The sequence below is a fragment of the Fukomys damarensis genome, unplaced genomic scaffold, assembly GCF_012274545.1.
Source record: "Fukomys damarensis isolate Sample0158 unplaced genomic scaffold, DMR_v1.0_HiC HiC_scaffold_24, whole genome shotgun sequence".
Taxonomy (NCBI): domain Eukaryota; kingdom Metazoa; phylum Chordata; class Mammalia; order Rodentia; family Bathyergidae; genus Fukomys; species Fukomys damarensis.
In genome coordinates this window covers 26,744,774-26,760,198 of record NW_022900936.1, presented here as the reverse complement: position 1 = coordinate 26,760,198, position 15,425 = coordinate 26,744,774, and the positions used below count along the sequence as shown (strand labels likewise).

Below are 15,425 nucleotides of genomic sequence, written 5' to 3'. Positions count from 1 at the left end.
TCAAATAGGAATGAAGAATCTAAGAAGCGATAAACAGTAGGTTACATCTGAATCAAAGGAAAAAAATGAAGGTAGCCAGATGAGGAGAAAGAAAGATCTTAAAAACAGGCGATAGAAGTTTAACACAGCAAATATAAATCTGAAAAAAGAAAATAAGATCATCACATTTCATTTACTTGTCTGATCCAATTAACCAGTAAAAACAAGACAGTTCATGGTTTTATAAAGCTACAATTGATAAGCAGATCGTGCTGTGATATGACCATATATAAATCTTAGCACCTTGTAAATTTTGAGCAAAGATTTTAGACAAGATAGGATGATTTAGGATAGCAGAGTTGCTGATGTATGGGGCTATGTTCCTTAAAGACAAACAGTATGAACAAGGGGCAGACTTCTTCTGGAAATGTGCCAGATAATTATGTTTGAAATCTTTGAAATCTCACTGGCAACTCTGAAATTCATGTGTAATTCATAAGCTTTCTAAAGGAAACCTAAGTGACAGGGAAGTGATTCCCAGTCTCGATGTTAGCTGAAGTAGCCATAGCATTTCAGGTTCAAGAGGTAGGGAAAAAAAGTATTAAGCATAAGCAATAATTTATGCAAAAGGCTGGGATTGCCAGTCTAAACATAATCCTGTTTGAAATCCCTTCCCTGCCAATGACCAGGATCTGGTATCTGATAATTGATTCTGTGCATAAATAACTAAAGTTGTCTCAAAGCTAAGTTTTAAGACTTCACCCCACAAATTGTTTTAGGGCTGACCACAGGGCAATGTGGAGGGAGCTAAGTGCCTGCTTGGCAGATAGAACCTCTTTCCTCATCCTTTCTATATTATTCCTTTTTTTTTTTCCTTCTGGCAGGAGAAGGCTGGAAAGTGTTATTAAGAATGCCACAAACAAATTCATTTTTAAGAATTACTATATTTAATAGTGTCAGCATACATTATATAACCTTAGTTTGTGTATTTCTTCTATGTTTGTATCACTTTGCTCTTTTATACTGTTTTTATGTACTTCTATTTCACTTCCTAAATCTTTATATTCTCTTTACCCCAACTTTGACTTCTTTTTTTTTTCCTCTCTATATATTTGGATAGAAAGAAAGATCGGGCTAATATATGACACAGATCAGAGGAGCCTGGAAAATCTACCTTTTCTCCATGTTAAGAATCTGAAACAAACCCAAAATATAACAACAACCTCCAAACTGAAATGCAGCTCTAAATTATATACCCATACAGTCTCTAAATATGTACAAATAAAATATTAGTGATAAAAAGCAACTTGGGATAGTGCTTAAAACATTTTCCCAAATAAATTTAATTTTTAAAAAAGACAAGTATATTATCATGAATTTTACCCTAAAGAAAAAATTAAATCTAATTTAAAGTGGAAAGTAAAATATTATCATGTTTTATGTCAAGAATCATTTTTAAAAACATTGTGAATGAAGCTGGATGTGGTGGCGCACGCCTGTAATTCTAGCACTTGGGATGCTGAAGCAGGAGGATCACTGTGAGTTCGAGACCAGCCTGGACTACATAGTGAGTTCCAGGTCAGTCTCAACTACAATAGTGATACCCTGTCTCAAAAAATAAACCAACAAACAAAAAACATTGTGAATGAGTGCCACCCAAATATTGGGTACTGTAATGCAATTTCAATAAAAAGAGAAATATAATACCAAATCAATCTAATAAAATGATCATCTCTAAGCATGACTATCTTCTGTTTCAGGAAGAAGCTGTTAGGAATGACTATTGGGATTTTTTAAATGTTGTTGAGAGTGGGTATCTATGAGTCTCTTAAATATTAGATATTTGCATTTTAATTTTGAGATGTTTCAATCTAAAACAAACAGCATGTGTAACATAATTATAACAGACTAAATTAAACTCAATTAAATTATGCCATATGTGCGTGTATGTTTATATGTGTATTCTATCAAACACAATGGGAAATTCTTTACATGTGAGAAAGAATGTTGAAAACATCAAGATATATCTCAGGGTTCAATTTCACCACTACTTAGCTTGATGGCATTTTAAGATCATGTCTCTCGGGATACACAAATAATCACCATTCAATATTCACTGCCAAATGTCTGAGGTCACTTCTCTTAAAACAATATTCAATTATATTTACCAAGCAACTTCAAAACACCTAAACTGTAGATGACATTGTGGCTCTTAAAAGTGATTATTTCTTTTCAGTAACGATCCTAAAATAGTGAGTCAAAATCATGTGATCTGAGATTTTCTAAAAGGACATATGTAAAAACATTCAACTGAAAGTTGGATATTATTTTTCTAATGATAGAATTACAGAGGCAGTTAAAATTATTGAAAGAAACAATGAAGCAATAAAAATGACAGTAGAAGTCAGGTGTGGTGGCACATGTCTACAATCCCAGCACTCAGGAGATCGAGGCAGGAGGGCTGCTGCAAGCTGAAGGCCATCCTGTGCTACATAGTGAGTGCAAGGCCAGTATGGTAGTCTGGACTACAGAGGAAGAAACAAACTCACTCTTAAAAAACAAACAAAAAAACCATAGAACACAGCATTCTGGGGTCAACTGAGCGGGGGGAGACAATATCTTTGTCCATGCTTCTATCTTGAAATGCTTTGTTCTGATCTTTTTAGAGAAAAATTAAATGTATGAAAAAGAAACTAAAAATACAAAAGATTGACTTGTATAATTACATTTAATGATTCCAAGACAATGTAGTTTAAGAAGTTGCTAAACAGAACAACCAAATAATCTGCAAAACTTTGCTTCTAACTGAAATATTCTTTCACAACGGAGATCACAAAACTGAACATTATCATTGCAAGACATTATCAGATTTCATTTTTTATTTCTAATATCTAAAATCTTGTCATGAACACAGAAGGCAATTTAAATTGTATTGTTCTCAAAATCTAAATTTGCTACATTGTTTTATTTGCTTTGAGAGTTCAAACTTTCTCTTATCCAGCTACAGGCTTGTTGTTTGGAATTTAAACATGTAAACTCAACACCAAATCATTTAAAATAATCTCTGTATTCATAAGATATTACAATTATTGCTATATTTAGGTATGATCAGTTACAAAAACACTGAAATAATGCTAATTTGAAAATTCTGGAAAATTTATTATTTCATAAAGACTGATCAATATCCATTCCATTCTTAATACCCTTATTAATACCAGAAAAATAACATATCTATACCATATAATAGGAAATAGTGTTACTTTTCTAAGGCAATTTCAGTGATTTTTAAATTCAAAAACAGTGCCTTTATTTTTAACGAATATTCATCTTGTTTCCAAACTGCTTCACATTGTCTTTATAATTACACACAGTAACTAATTATTTTCTAAAGTTTTTATTATCCTAACATACTTCATTTTATTACTTAAATGTATCATTGGAGGGAAGATGGAAATTCTGGGTTTGAACATAATTTCTCAGTTCTGACTATAATATCTGCCACCTGAATTCTCTACAAGCCTTCAGAGGATTGGGTTCTCTTCCTGTCTCTTTCCAGGTAATAGGTTCATGGTTCTCCTCTTGTACTATTAATTACACCTGTACTTGCACGTCAGTTCAGTTTTATGCAGATATTCCCAAAGGTGGTGCCATATCTGGAAATCTGTATCTAAATATCTATCTTGTGATCATTATTTAAATGACAAAATAAATTTGAAGGATTATATTACTTGTTTTATCTTCAGAGTACATACACCTTCTTTTAAAATGTTCTTATACAGTGTTCTTCTTTATGCATTGGCTTCAGTTTCCTTATATTAAATGAGTTCTAATGTGCAACCTACCTCAGCAAGTTAAATATGAATAGAGTCCAAGTGTGAGAATGCTACTTTGAGGAAAAACACCTATTAACCTAGAAGTTGGGGAAATGGATGGCCACTATCAGATGGTTTTATGGAAAGATGCAAAAAAAATTAAAAAGTCAATAAGGCATATCTCACTGATCTCAACCAACTTGTCCATTATTTTGACCTCAATGTTTCCAGAGGGATCATGGGAGAGAATTCTTATTTAGAATTCTACTGCACGGCCTATGTCAGGCTCGTTACAAGTGGTAGTCACACACTTCAAATAATACTGCCTGTGTAGCTCCATGTACATTCTTAATTAAATGGATCTTTGTCTTCAGTCCTTACAACTTAGCTATCATTTCTGACATGGTTTTCACCTGAAAGAACACCTATACTTTCCAATAGCTTACAGACAACTAGAGTGTAATCTACTCATATATATGAAAAGCTTAAAAAGAAATATAATTTACCTTCCCTATTATCTTTTAAACTTAAATTTATGTGAAAATAAGTGAATCCCCTCTTATATGCAAATTTGCCACAGACGTACATCTTATTGAGACAATCATAATTTTGGAACTTTGAGTACAAATATAAAGTGTTTAAGACAAAGTTATACACTTAATACAGGAAAATCTTATTTATAGATTTATTGAATATTATATTCTCACCAATAATAAAGACCTATGAGAATTTTACTTAAAAAGGTAAGTAGTAAATTTTAATTTAAAAACTTTTTATTTACAATTATTTGCATGCCCAAAATGAAAAAAAATTTTTAATTTTTGCTGATCTAAATAACATTTAGCATGGGATATCTAAGAAATTTGCTTCTTTAAATCTAGCAGAAGCAAAATTCCCTTAACTAAAATAGTAAGGAGTCTATATTCTATGAAGTTATTGTGTCCTTTAAGCCACTATTTTAATTTTTCTTTTAAAAAGAAACTAAATTACTTAAAAGTGGATTTACCATTAGAAGTTTTACTACAACTAATCTTGGGACTGATTTCAGGACAGTTTTTAATAAATTATGGTTATTATCAAAAGTACAAATATCTAAGCAATCAATGTAGAAGAAAGAATAAAGGGTCCAAGGAAGGAGAGAGAAGATATGTATTTTTCTCCAATATTTAAAATGACCGTTACATTATTAGTGCTGTAGAATAAACCATAATCCCAGTGATGGTGAAAGGAGGGGCTTTTGCAAACCCGTGCAATGCTCCATGTCTCTTTGAATTGCTACTGCAAAACAAACAGTTGGAAGTCTGCATTGTAGTGAACCTACATATCACAAGGAGAATAAACAACTCTCTTAGCCAACACATTCTTGACTAGATCTTGGTGAAAAGTATATTTCATGTATAATTTTCCTACATTATTTTTACCATACGAGGAAAATAAAAATTATAAACCATCAAAGTCATAATGTCACAAAAGAAAAATTATAAAATCAAAGCTAAAATACTCATTAAATTCATGTGCATATAATGTATATTTAATTATTCAAACAAAAACACATTTTTTTTATTTTTGAAGAATATCTGCCTGTTCATTTAAAGAAAATGTATTGAAGACAATTATATAGGGCAAGAAAGCAATGTTCTGTTTGCAGGGTATTTTCAAAAAAGTTCATAAACTTACTAGAATATGTACTGTATAATATTGAATGACTATTTGGTGACCAAAAGTTTATCGAAGCTCACTTCCATCACAGTTATAGAACACAACTGCAGACTTCCAATTGTTTCAAGAGTAATATATCAACCCTATACTTTCCCTCCTCACAAATTTCAAATCCTATCAAATGCAGAAACAATATAAAATGCTCCTTCCTCTAGGGAGGAAAAAACCAAGAGGACCACAATTGCTTTTAATCACAGAAAATACAGAAGTTCTCTTTCTATCTGAGCAAGCAATACATTTCTAAAAGTAATGCTTATCACAAAATACCTTCAGCTACACTGGCTATGGCATCAAACACTCCACATAGGTGCTTATCAAAGCAGTGTATTGAAAACATTTTTTAAAATTCATAGCTCTTTTCTATTCTCCAAAGAACATTTCAGGATGTCACAAATGTATCATTCTATGCCATCATTAACTTGTCCTAAACACACTTGGCAGAGAGATGAAACATTCAGCACTTCTTAATTTCTAAAAATCTTCCTATCCATTAAGAATGTTACTAAAATTTTAAAATGTTGACATAAGACTCACTAAAGGAAAGAGATTCAAAAACCTCCCTGCAAAAGTACAGAACACTTAAATGCTTTGTTCTTTCATAAAATTCAGCGCACACACATATAGATGGATCATCTACTACATCTGAGTAAAACCAATTTGGGGATGATGGCTTCAAATTCAATACACCAATTTGCACCTATTTCTGGTTCAACTGTTTCAAAATTATTACAGCAGATGATGACAAAAAACTCAGGGTAGGATGATAACAAACTGACTAACGCATCAAGTCAAAGCCAGCATAATTTCATTCCAAAAGGGAACTCATAAAGAGGTTTCAGAGTATCAGAGCACGCTTCCACATACCTTGGCTTTGTCCATTCCCTTGCTGACCCCAAAAGATCACAGTCATCAGCAGCAGTCCCGGAGTCCACGTCCACATATTTCGGGTGATACTTCCTTGTCTTCTGGCCATTGCATTTTAAACACTGCATATTAAATAAGTTGGGTATGAAAAGGAAAATAAATTATAGTCTGCAAGAAATAAAGTTACCACTCACATCCCATATCTCATATGCATTGTGCATTTATGAATTATCCTGCTTACAGTGACATACATTTGAAAATCATGCCTCTCTTTGGGGTTCTCACAAAGATGATTAATTTGAAAGCTCATTTATCTTCAAGCACATATTCCAAACATTCATCAGAATGATATTTTTCAATATCATTTTGCAAAACAGGCCACTAAATCTAAGGATGGTTAAAAAGCATTAGAGAAATACCTATTTGGAGTTAAAGCAAGAAAAAAAACTGTCCTTGGGTGCTATTTATAACTTATTCCTTAGGTAAAATAATGCATTAAAAACACTATGTTACTCCTGTGTATATATACACATTATTTTCAACACATTTTTGTAAGTTTAGCAGAAGTATTTCATTAAATATTTTCCAGTTTTAATTTCAATGGTATTTTGGTCTCATTGGTAATTTTAACTGAACAGAGAGATTCATCAAATTATAAACATTAGAAAACTCTTATAATCTGAGTTCTATATGTGTAACTCATAAGAACTCTCATATATAATACATTGTCATGTATCCAAAGATATACATATGTATATACATACATAAACTTGAATTTTCACTTTGATGTTTTTCAAACTGATAAATTAAAATATTTAAATATTCACCAAAGAGACATTTTCTATTCCTACAGATGAGTGACTTTTATAGTAGATTAAATGAATAAAGTATAACCACATGTATCCATATGCATGTCAAAAATGAAAATTGCAGGGCCAAGGATTTAGCTCAGTGACACTGTACCTGCCTTACAAGCTCAAGGTCCTGAGTTCAATCTCCAGTACACCACCCCCAAGAGAAAGAAAGAAAGAAAATTGCAACAAAAACCAAGTTGAACGATAATAGTTTCCATACTATAACTTTTATATAGAAAAATGTAAAGTGTTTAAACTATGTATTTTTATATTTACATAAATATGTACTACAATATAATAATGCAGAAGAATGGCTAATATCTTCATAGATAATATTAGGAAAATACAGGTCTATAATTAAATAGTTACTAAGAGTAATTTTAAATCAAAAAATATTATTCTTAAATCTCAATTTATTTAGTTGGCAAAATATGGAGCTAATAATGTCTAGAATAAATCCTTTTTTCAAAATGATAATCATAATTCTAAAAATGTGGAAGCAAATCCAACTAACCAGAAATTTTCCCTCTCCATATTCCCTATTTCAAGAAAGATGTAGATTTAATCACCCAAGTTGCACAACTTTATTTCAGTTTTATGGTACCATAGGTAAAAGTAAATTCAAGAACTAATTCAATCTCCTCATTCTCAATGAGCAAATAGGCTGATAAATTTCCAAAGTCATTTCTAAGTTCATGTGTAATGTCTACTTTATTTCACATACTTTTACTTGTACTTACATACACTCTTAAAAGAATAGGGTAAATCCTAAAGTATGGATTGTTGGGTTCTGCGTGCTTTTTTGCCCAGCAAATAGGTTCATGGCCAGAGAGGGGCAGCTTGTAGACCTTTAGATTCCTATTGATTTTATAACCATACGTTGATTCAGTAGAGTTCACCTCACTCTTTTAAATGCTTGGTCATCAATTTTAAAAAAGTCGACAATAAAAGTGTACTATACAGTTTATTATTGTCTTATCTTTTATAGCACCAGAATTAGATTGGTTATTCAAGGGTTTTGGAGAAAACAGCACTATAGAATGGCATCGTAGATTCCTGAGGTTTCAAAGTCTATATTCAGGAAGTTGCTCTCTCAGATAGAGGCCACAGTAGTATTACTGGATTGGAGGGATGCTTTAACTGTAGCAGTGTCAACCAGAAAACCAAGTCTTGTGAATAAAATGACATAGAACACCTATTGTTAAAGCAAATGAAATACTCCAGGTTTTAGAGCAATGCAATTACAGGCCACCACTGTGTTCCAGCTTTAGCCAACTTTAAAAACTCTTCTGCACCTACTAATAGTTTATTTCTCACATGAATCTTCTCAATCTTTTGAGCATACACATAGTGCGTACACAACAAACCTGGTTCTTAGACAAAGCCTATGTCTACCTCAGATGCCTTCAACTTGCTAATTCATTGTCATTAAGAGATGATGGCTCTCAACACCTTCCTGCCTGATTTTTAAAGTAGCATCTTCAAAGAAATTCTTCTCTGTAACAGCGTCCTTGCAAGTCACTCTCTTAGCAATTGGCCACTTTGTTAGTTTTTCTCCAGTAAACATTGGGCTGTGCCAGTGATGCTCCAAATTGCTCTTCCTTGTGCTATACTTCTCCATTATAAAGCAACCTCTCTTTTTACCCTTTTAAAACTAAAGACCAAAGCATTAAATGAGATCAGGAAGTGACCAGAGCTCACAGGTCATCAATCCCTCTTTTCAGAATATTATACGAATGCTATCTAAGCCAGAAAACCATAGCAGTGCCCATTACAGCTCTCGAGTTCCAGTTATTAACATTGATTTTTTTCAATGGGAAATTTTCATTAGGAGCCATCACATGACTTACATTCAGTAATAACTTAAATTAAGATATATACTGGAGCCTCACTTTAACATTCTCCTCAGACTAGGTGCCACTGAGTCATTTTTAAAAGGAGTCTTTTTGACATTAGTGCAGTCTCATAGGCAGTGACTAATTCCAAATTGTACTCAGCCTTTGGTAGTGACATCCTAAGTCTAGTTCATCCAAACTATAGTCCAGTATATAAAAATATTATGTATAGGTATAATACACTGTTATACTTTTATTATTTCTTTTTCCAATAAGATAAAAATTAGAGGCCGAAAATATTACACTAGGACATTGTGTTTTAGAATGCTCAGGAAATAGGAAGTTTAGGGGTTAACTCCGTTTAATTTCTTTGACAAATGAATCCCTGCAAGATTCAATCTGTACATTTTTGACAAAAAAACTCCAAGAATGTTACAGGCTCTAAATTTTTGAAATGGTGTTATGTCATTATATCAGGGATTTTGATAAACTGCTTGCCAGATTTTCAGATTAATAATTACAGAACTTGAACTGTAACATAACATATATGTCGAACTCTTAAAGTGTGATGCATAAATGTCTGCTTCAGAGGAATTCAGTATGTCTGTGAAAATGGGTATCACTGAAGAGACTAAATCAGAACCTGTGGAGGACAGGACTTTGAATAGTCACTGTAATAAATCCTCCAGGTGATACTTTCCTTGAATTTCCTTGAAATTAGGAATAATGGGTTTATAAAATTCTACTTACTTAAAAATCATAGACACAGACTTTTTAGAAACCTACAATCTTCCACCTCTTAGTCATAGAAAGCTCTATATTTAAGCTAACTTTTCAGTGAAATACAAATTGAAACAATGACAAATCATCTTTGGATAATCATAAATGAATCTGACTAACAGCCCTAAATCTACAGGTTTAGCAACAAACACCCTAGTTTCAGAGCTCACAGGAGCCATATGCGCCTCAAGTCACTTCAGAGAGGCAATGTGATTTTTTTTTCCTCCTAAACACTGGAATTGCTGATGTAACATAAAATAGAACCTTTCTTACCTATCCTTTTGCTCTCTCCATCAAACTTAAAGTTGAGCTATGTCCAGAAAACCTTCCCTGGCCCATATTAACACAGAGAATACTGGGTCCTTTAGCTTTGAAAATCATATGAAATGAACATATTGCAGACTCCACTGCATCCAGAGCTATATGTTTCATTAATTCACTAAACAATTGTGTTATAAACCATACTGCTTATTGAGCTGTAAGAATGGATAAGAAAGCCAGGGTCCTGGAACTCTTGGGTTATTTACCATGTAGGGAAATATAGTTGCAAAAGCACAATTAAAGAATGGAATCATCACAAAAGGTGTTCACATGAAAAGTCAAACAACAGACTGAATACACAGTAAGGGTTTTGGAGAAACATTAAATAGATTATCAATATGGACTATATGAGACTTGTTCATTATATGCGTGTGCATTGCGCATATATAATTTGAATTATACATGCCTTATCTACTTGTTTTAGCTGATATTTATGCTCATGCTTGAGAATACATAAGGTTAATTTTGTATATGCACTAGGAAAAGTCTTAGGAAAATAAATACAAATATTCAAGTGCTCTGACAGAAGGAAGAGCTTAGCATGTAGAAGGGAATGGAAACTCTAGATATTGATAGAATAAAAAATGGAGAAAGACTAAGGACACATGGCTGGAACAGAGGAAGATATACAACTGTGCAGGAATATTAGTAATTGTGAAGAATGTCGTTTAGTTCAAATACAGAGAAAAAGTAAGGACAATTCTTAAATTCATAGACCGTTTAAGAGATCATTTCATTTTTGTGTCCTTAGTAGAGTATACAGGATTGCTTAGTAGGAAGGATGCAGATCTGGTTAGACAGGACACTAAAACTAATGTAAAAATCACAGATAAAATTGGAAACAGTCTTTTAATACAAATGTTGAATTGGATATTTTCAGAATGTAGATAGACATAAAAGTGATTCCAAAGCTTCGGGCCTGGTTATCTAAATGATTGGTGGTACCCTTCTTTGATGTCTGGAAACTAGGACATGTTATCTCCGAGTTATCCAAATGTTGTTTTAGGAAAACCATGGATTCTCAGATGATTTTGATTAGATTCTAAAAGTGGAAACCTCCAGCTCTTTAGTGTAAAATTATATTTAAAGTTTAGAGAGAGTGTATAGAAAGAAAAGTATAATTGGAATGAAATTCATAAGAATATCAATATTTAAAGGTTGGGTAGAAGAATAGCCAGCACAAAACTGTCTTATTAAAGGCAAGGAAATGAAGGACATTTGCAAAAGAGTTCTAAAATTGAACAATGCATCTGAAGTTAAAAAACATGTGTAAATTGCAAATAGGGGAGTACTGATAGATTATGAGGGAATAGCAGATTCTACAGCCTCGGTAGAAATGCTCTAAAGACACATTGTAGGAATGAGGGAATCTAAGGCAAAAATCTAGAAAAGGAAACATGTCCAGAAGTGGGATAATTGCATGGGATATTGGTTGTACTTTTGTTGCTGTCGATAATGCCTTGGATTTGACTATGAGAGAGGCAAAGGGAAGGTAAAAAAAAGTACAATAAAAATATCAAGCAAGAAATCGAGATAATAGGGGATTTTCAGGGCCCATTAAGGTGGGCCTTGAGATCAAGAATGATAACAGAATTTAGTTGACAATTTTGATCAAAGATCTAATTTCTTAAATAAATGATACAAATAACCAGAAAATCCGCTGGTGGCAAGAATAAAGGAGGAGCTTGGCTAATACTCTCAAGTGTTTGAGATTCAAAGGAAGAGTGTCAGTATGAAGTTGTAATAGAGAGCAAGAATAATCACATTACCTACTAGTAGTAGGTATGGGAGGTAGAGAAAAGAAGAAAGTGAGAGGGCAAATTATCCTTTGATACCAATCATGTTTTATTTTCAGGTCATTAAAAGAGCAGTGTAGAATTAAGCAAGCCACTGTTGATGAGTTTCCTCTACTTTCCTAAGTGCTACCAAACAAGTCAAGATTAAACACAATGGAGAAAATTTGGTATGTGTTTGGCAAAGGAGCCAATGGGGGTGAAGCTTCCACCTGTGGGCTTATGACTGATGCTGTTAAAATCAGAATGCTGCCTAGGCAGAACAGAGGGCAGCACTGTGGCACAAGAGGTTGCCTGGGATTGACTCTCCACTCCTCCCCACAGGCAGGGGTCCTCATCTCAGGTGATCCCTTTCTCCCGGGAAACAGCGCAAAGGAAAGGGGGCTGCCCTCTTTCCCCTCACATAGCACACATTCACAGGGAAACTGGCACTAAACCAATCCTAGAAGTCCTGCTTCTGGGTAAGAACTCCCTATGTAACACAACAGTTCCCTTGAAATTCAGCCCTTGACACAAGAGTTTGTACAGAAAAGAACAAAGCACAAACAAAAATTAACAAAAAAGGGAAAAAGCCCAAAATGAAAATAGTTCTTAAAAAAGAAATAAAACAAAATAAACTCAATGGTATACATAAAGCCCAAGGATACTGTAAACAGCATACTCCTTCAATATTCTCGACAGAAGTAATTCCTTGCTCTAAATTTCTCATCTATAAAATGTACTGCATCCGATTTGATGAACAGGATAAATCCACCAAACACACACATATTCTCTCACAAGCACATGTGAGTGCATATCTCCTCCTTCAGGTCTCATTCCTGAAAGAACATCGAAAGCAAAAAATTCATCCCGTAGTCTTCAACCATAGAGATTTCGAAAAATTTATGTGTCTTTTTAGGAAGTAAATGAGCCTAAGTATAAATAGAAAGATAAAGAACTCAGCTCTGGAGCTGACTCAGCTGAGTTGGCATCACATCACTGGGAAGACACCAAAATGTATCCCAAGACTGTAAAATGGAAAGACTCTACCCATCGGGCCCAACGCTTGATTGCCCAACCAAGACTGAGCATCTGGATAAGGACTGGGGAACTCTAACTGAATTCATGTGGAGTTAAAGCAGATATTTGTTAAAATGAAAGATTTACTTAGAAGAGAAAAGGTGACAAATTATCTGCACAGTGGATTGGTGTATATTTCCATTTTCATAAAAATAATGTGCATCTTTGAATTATTTCCCCAAGCACCAACTTAAAAATTTAAAAACTAAGATTTTAAAAAGGCTATTGAAAGGCACACTCACATGTATTGGTATTTGACATAAATCTTCAGTCTTCACACTATCTTCTAACTATTACATACAAAGAAGACAAAAAAAAAACATTAATTTTACTTTGGGATAAGGTACAATAGCCATAAAAGTGAGAAAACATTAAATCAATGCACAATGGTCTGTTTTTTGTATTTATATGTATTCCATAGAGGTCTAATTAATCAATTTCTCTGATATATGTGGCCATCATGGATTTGGCAAATTTCTGCAAGCAACTTTTTCATGCGGATTTGGAGAAGGAAACAATTTTCAAAGGACATTTTTGTGCTGTGTATTTCACGTTCCATCATTGCCCATTATGTTATTTGGAAGAAATAATTTCGTGAGCAATCATCTTAAAGAAACACAAACACTGACTGGCTCAGTAATTAGGTAAATAATTTTTAGTAATCTTTTAACCTCATAAAGATTAAGACTCTTCAGTAGTCAATTGAAAGGGGCTGAGTTTTTCCCAGACATAATATTTTTACTGATTTTTACTAGTATTCTGCTCTACTGCAGACTTATATCAAAGACTTACTCTAGGCCTCACTGTCCCATGAACCTTCCCAAGCCCAAGGAATGCAGGTGAGCCAAGTGTGGTGTCACAGAGCTATAATCCCAGCACTTGGGTGGCTGAGGCAGGAAGATCTGTTGAGTAGCCTGGGCTACACAGAAAGTTAAACTACAGAGAGACCCCATTTCAAAAAAAAAAAAAAAAAAAAAAAAAGAAAGATGCAGATAAACAAAATGGACTCTCAACAACAGGACATAGCTAAACTAAATGAATTTATGTATAATTCATAATTTTAACACATAAGCTACAAGCAAGCCATATATTTTACCATAAAACTGCACAGGTCCTAAGGGATGGGGATTCAGCTCAGTGGTGCTGCGCCTGCTTCACAAGTGCAAGGTCCTGAGTTTGATCCCTGGTACCCCCCACCCAAATCATGATTGTAAAATTACACAGGTCTTCATACCAAGTTGAAAAAGACCTTAATAGAAATTTCAGAGAGTGAATAATAATACCTCATTGATTACTGTCCAACTCTCTTCAATCCCCTGGAGTTTCATTTGTCCTCAAAAACTAGAATCCTATTTGAGAAAATATTTCCAAAAGATAAATCAGGCTAATTTTTCAATAAATGTGTTTGAGAAAAACAAGCACATTCTGATGAAAGCTCTAGGATTCTTCATGTATTCATTTTCCTACTAAGGTCTAGGAATTTTTTGACTATTAAAAGTTGGTACATTATATTTTTTTTAAATTTATCTGGTATTCATTTTGCTAATTTTTTACCATGAGGGCCAAGTATAAAGACTCAAATTGATAAATTAAAAATTAATTTTAATGGAGATATTTCAAATCATCTTTATCCCTGTTCTTTTGTTATATTTAAATTGCTAAAATTTAATCTCATTAATCATATATCTAGACCTATGAAACATGTGGTCCTTATAAGCCTCTAAAGATCTAAAAACAGATCAAACCTAGAAATTTTAATAAAGATATGTTAAGAGTACATGAATTCTGTTGAAAATTTTTTTCTAGAACATTTTTATGATGAGAATTTGAGAAATTAGGAAATACAAAAAGCTGTTTGAAATAAGTTACTAATATAAATTTAACTTTTGAATGTGATAACAAAAAAATAAAGAAAAAGTAATTATAGATGTAGGAGTTAATAGCACAACTTCATAACAAATATTAATTTCAATCAAATAATTTCTATATTTTAAACATATTTTCAGAATCTCATTCCTCAGCTAGTAAAGCCTCTATTCTCTGGATGAGTATCCTCCTCCCATAATAAGCACCATGTTTATTTTCTGTTATCTTATGAATAGTGCACAGATGGGGAAGGGAAATCAAGGTGAAACAGGCACCTTTAAAAATTTCATCAAAAACGTTGTAGTTCTATGGAAAATTGACTAATTTACATTTTTGACCTATGATGAAGTTAGAGATCTTAAGTAAATTCGACATTTCATAATCTTATTTGGCTTTAATCCTGTGGCTCAGGGTTGCCTATTTTTCTACCCTACTTCTCTCTATAAGCTTATTTATTAGTCTGTACCTCATTTCAACTGATTTTTACCGCTAGATTATGTCTGCATTATGTAACAAAATATCCTACCAAAAAAAAAAAAAAAA

At 33.1% G+C, this 15,425-nt stretch overlaps 1 protein-coding gene across 3 annotated transcripts in view; it reads right to left on the bottom strand.

The window, feature by feature from the left end:
- Nucleotides 1-15,425, bottom strand: part of Robo2 (roundabout guidance receptor 2) — a 1,584,609-nt gene that overhangs the window by 1,554,485 nt on the left and 14,699 nt on the right. For 2 of the 3 annotated variants that reach the window (XM_010645673.3, XM_033768136.1), the window contains exon 2: nucleotides 6,375-6,496. In XM_010645673.3, coding sequence (XP_010643975.1) covers nucleotides 6,375-6,483 — 109 coding nt within the window. In that variant the 5' untranslated portion in view covers nucleotides 6,484-6,496. Of the gene's footprint in view, nucleotides 1-6,374; nucleotides 6,497-13,258; nucleotides 13,307-15,425 lie in introns of all 3 variants that reach the window. The other variant, XM_010645674.3, reaches the window with a different exon arrangement.